The sequence below is a fragment of the Ailuropoda melanoleuca genome, unplaced genomic scaffold (assembly GCF_002007445.2).
Source record: "Ailuropoda melanoleuca isolate Jingjing unplaced genomic scaffold, ASM200744v2 unplaced-scaffold72151, whole genome shotgun sequence".
In the NCBI taxonomy this organism is placed as follows: Eukaryota; Metazoa; Chordata; class Mammalia; order Carnivora; family Ursidae; genus Ailuropoda; species Ailuropoda melanoleuca.
The window spans coordinates 1-2,602 of record NW_023247339.1 but is presented as its reverse complement, the minus strand read 5'-3'; the positions used below and the strand labels follow the sequence as shown (position 1 = coordinate 2,602).

The following is a 2,602-nucleotide window of genomic DNA, read 5'->3' as shown; positions in this document are numbered from 1 at the left end:
AAAAAAAAAAAGAGAGAAAAATGGGGAAAGGACTTGAGCAGACAGACATTCCTCCAAAGCCCATGTACAAATGGCCAAGAGGCACACGAAAAGCTGCCATTAGGGACGTGCAAATCACAACCACCGTGAGGGCCGCCTGGGTGGCTCAGTCGGTTGAACGTTTGGACTCTGGACCTGGGCCCAGGTCATGCATGACCTCAGGGTTGTCAGAGCGAGCCCCTCCTCAGGCTCCAGGGCGGGCTGGGCGCTGGGCTCGGAGCCTGCTTAAGATTCTCTCTCCCCCTCTGCCCCTCCCCTCCCCCCTCCCCCAAAAGAAAACAAAAAGTCACGTGAGATAGCACTTCACACCCAGTGGGACGGCTATTCTAGGCCCAAGGAAGACAAAGCCAGTGGAAAATGACGAGTCTGGGCGAGGACGTGGAAGACGTGGGACCGTCGCACACTGCTGCTGGGATCGGAAAGTGGTCCAGCTGCTGTGGGAATCAGTTGGGCAGCTCCTCAGTAAGTTAAACACAGAATGACCGTATGACCCCGCAGTCCCAGTCCTAGGTGTACGCCCGAAGGAATTGGGAACCGGTGCTCAAACAGAACCCTGCACGGGAGCACCCACCGCGGCGCACTCCCCATCGGCCCCAAGGTGGAAATCACCGAAACGCCTGCCCACTGATGAACGGGCTACGCAACACGAGGTCTGTCCATGCAGTGGACTACCGTTCAGCCATCAAAGGACATGAAGTCCCGATTCATGCTACCACGTGGAGGGACCCTAATGAAAACGTGGGTGCTAAGCGAAAGCAGCCAGACACAAAAAGCCACCTATTCGTCTTATGATCCCATCTCTAGGTAAGTCTCCAGAAGAGGCAAAACCTCTATGGACACAGGGAGCAGATCAGTGGTTGCCTGGGGGCTACGGGGGAGGTGGGGACGGGGGGGTGCAGTCGGGAGTGACTGCCTGTCAGGTCCGGGGGTTTCGTTTTGGGGTGGCGCCCACGTTTTGGAGCTAGATAGTTGTGATGGTCGCCCCACACCTCGAGTGTCTGCTTGGTGCCACGGGATCCTCCACGTCTGTTGTTTTCTTTCTTTTTTTCCCGTACGATGTCCCCGTGGGGCGGAAAGTGAGCATTCCCTCAAAGAGAGGCTGCAGGGAGCAGGCTGAGCAGGCTCCTGCCAGCCCCATTTCTCTGCAGGCCCAGGCTCTCCGCAGAGGCCAATGCGGAAGCAGTGACCTCACCGGATATACGTGTCACAAAGTGTGCACCCCAGTGAAGGGGGTTGGTCCGTGGTCGCTTGGATACGACGTAGGCGCCCCGAGTACCCGCTGCTTTAAGAAGCTGGGACCCGCTGGCGCACCGCACCACACCCGCTCCGCACCCACACCGCACCCGCACCGCACCGCGAGCTAGGCCCGTCGGAGAAAGCGCAGCCAAGGTCCAGCATGCCGGGGGACAGAAGCCGTCGAGGGTCGTCCAGTGGCCAGAGGCGGACCCGCTCCCGCACTGCCCGAGCCGAGCTGTCGTTCTCTGTGAGCCACGTGGAGCGCCTCCTGCGGGAGGGCCACTACGCCCAGCGCCTGGGCTCGTCCGCGCCGGTCTTCCTAGCAGCAGTCATCCAGTACCTGACGGCCAAAGTCCTGGAGCTGGCGGGCAACGAGGCCCAGAACAGCGGCGGGAGGCGCATCACCCCGCAGCTCGTGGACATGGCAGTCCACAACCACGCGCTGCTCAGCGGCTTCTTCGGGACCACGACCATCTCCCAGGTGGCCCCGGCCTGGAACTAGCTGCCCGACGACGCGACCTGGGTGGCCGGGCCTCGGCCGGCCGGCCATCAGGCACCAGCCAGGCCTGCTCGCAGCTGGGGCGGCCCCGGCCTGGCTGGTGCCTTGGGCAGAGTCCTAGACGGTCAAGAAAAATGGGTCAAGAAACCCACGTGTCAAAGCAATAAAAAAAGAAAGAAGCCCCGTGTGTGTGTGCTTCAGTCGCTTTGCGTGGGACGTGGTTGTGGGGCGCCCCTCTCGTTGGAGCGGCGGAGGGGCGGGGGTGGTGGCGGCGTCCGCCTGCGGTGCGGGGAGCGGTCGGAGTCCGGGAGGACCGAGAAGAGCAGTTTCTCTCGGGGACGCTGCAGCGGGTGGCCCTGGGTGGGAGGGGCTGGCTGGGCTGGGGGTGAGGCTGGGGCACAGAAGACCCCCGCGTTGGCTCTGAGCAAGTGAGAGCCCGGGACGGGCCCGGGAGGGATGGTGTTCCTTGGGCCGGAGCTCAAGACCGTGACTGTGGCGTCGTGATGGGGGCGAACGGACAACGGCAACCCGGGTGCGGGACGGAGGGGTGGACAGACCCGTTGGTACACCGAGTCTAGTGGGGCGGGGGCTTCGACCGGAAGGTTGAGGAGCGACGGCGGCGGGCCGGGGGGCCGGGGGCCGGCAATCAGGAAGCATGCAAGCTTGGCCTTAGAGCCACGCGGGGTCGCGAGTTGAGTTTTGGTCGGGTTGGGTTACAGACGCTAGGAGACGCCCGTAGCAGCGACCTGGGCAAACGGGCTGTCGCCTGGCAACAGCGGGCACGTAGCCAGGCCCCGCCCCAGGCCCCACGAGTTGCGGAGACGCCCG

At 63.3% G+C, this 2,602-nt stretch overlaps 1 protein-coding gene across 2 annotated transcripts; it reads left to right on the top strand.

The window, feature by feature from the left end:
• Positions 1-10: 10 nt before the first annotated feature.
• Positions 11-2,586, top strand: LOC100484819 (histone H2A-Bbd type 2/3). 2 transcript variants are annotated; one of them, XM_011216970.3, is made up of 2 exons: positions 11-843; positions 1,188-2,586. In XM_011216970.3, exon 2 carries the CDS (start codon positions 1,436-1,438, stop codon positions 1,775-1,777), a length of 342 nt encoding a protein of 113 aa, XP_011215272.1. In that variant the 5' UTR covers positions 11-843; positions 1,188-1,435; the 3' UTR covers positions 1,778-2,586. The 2 variants fall into 2 exon arrangements, with proteins under 2 accessions (XP_011215272.1, XP_034508987.1); XM_034653096.1 differs by having other exon boundaries at positions 1,117-2,586.
• The last annotated feature ends 16 nt before the right edge of the window (positions 2,587-2,602 follow it).

What these genes read in the sequence shown, in the direction of transcription:
- LOC100484819 (XM_011216970.3), top strand. Translation starts at nt 1,436, where the DNA reads ATGCCGGGGGACAGAAGCCGTCGAGGGTCGTCCAGTGGCCAGAGGCGG.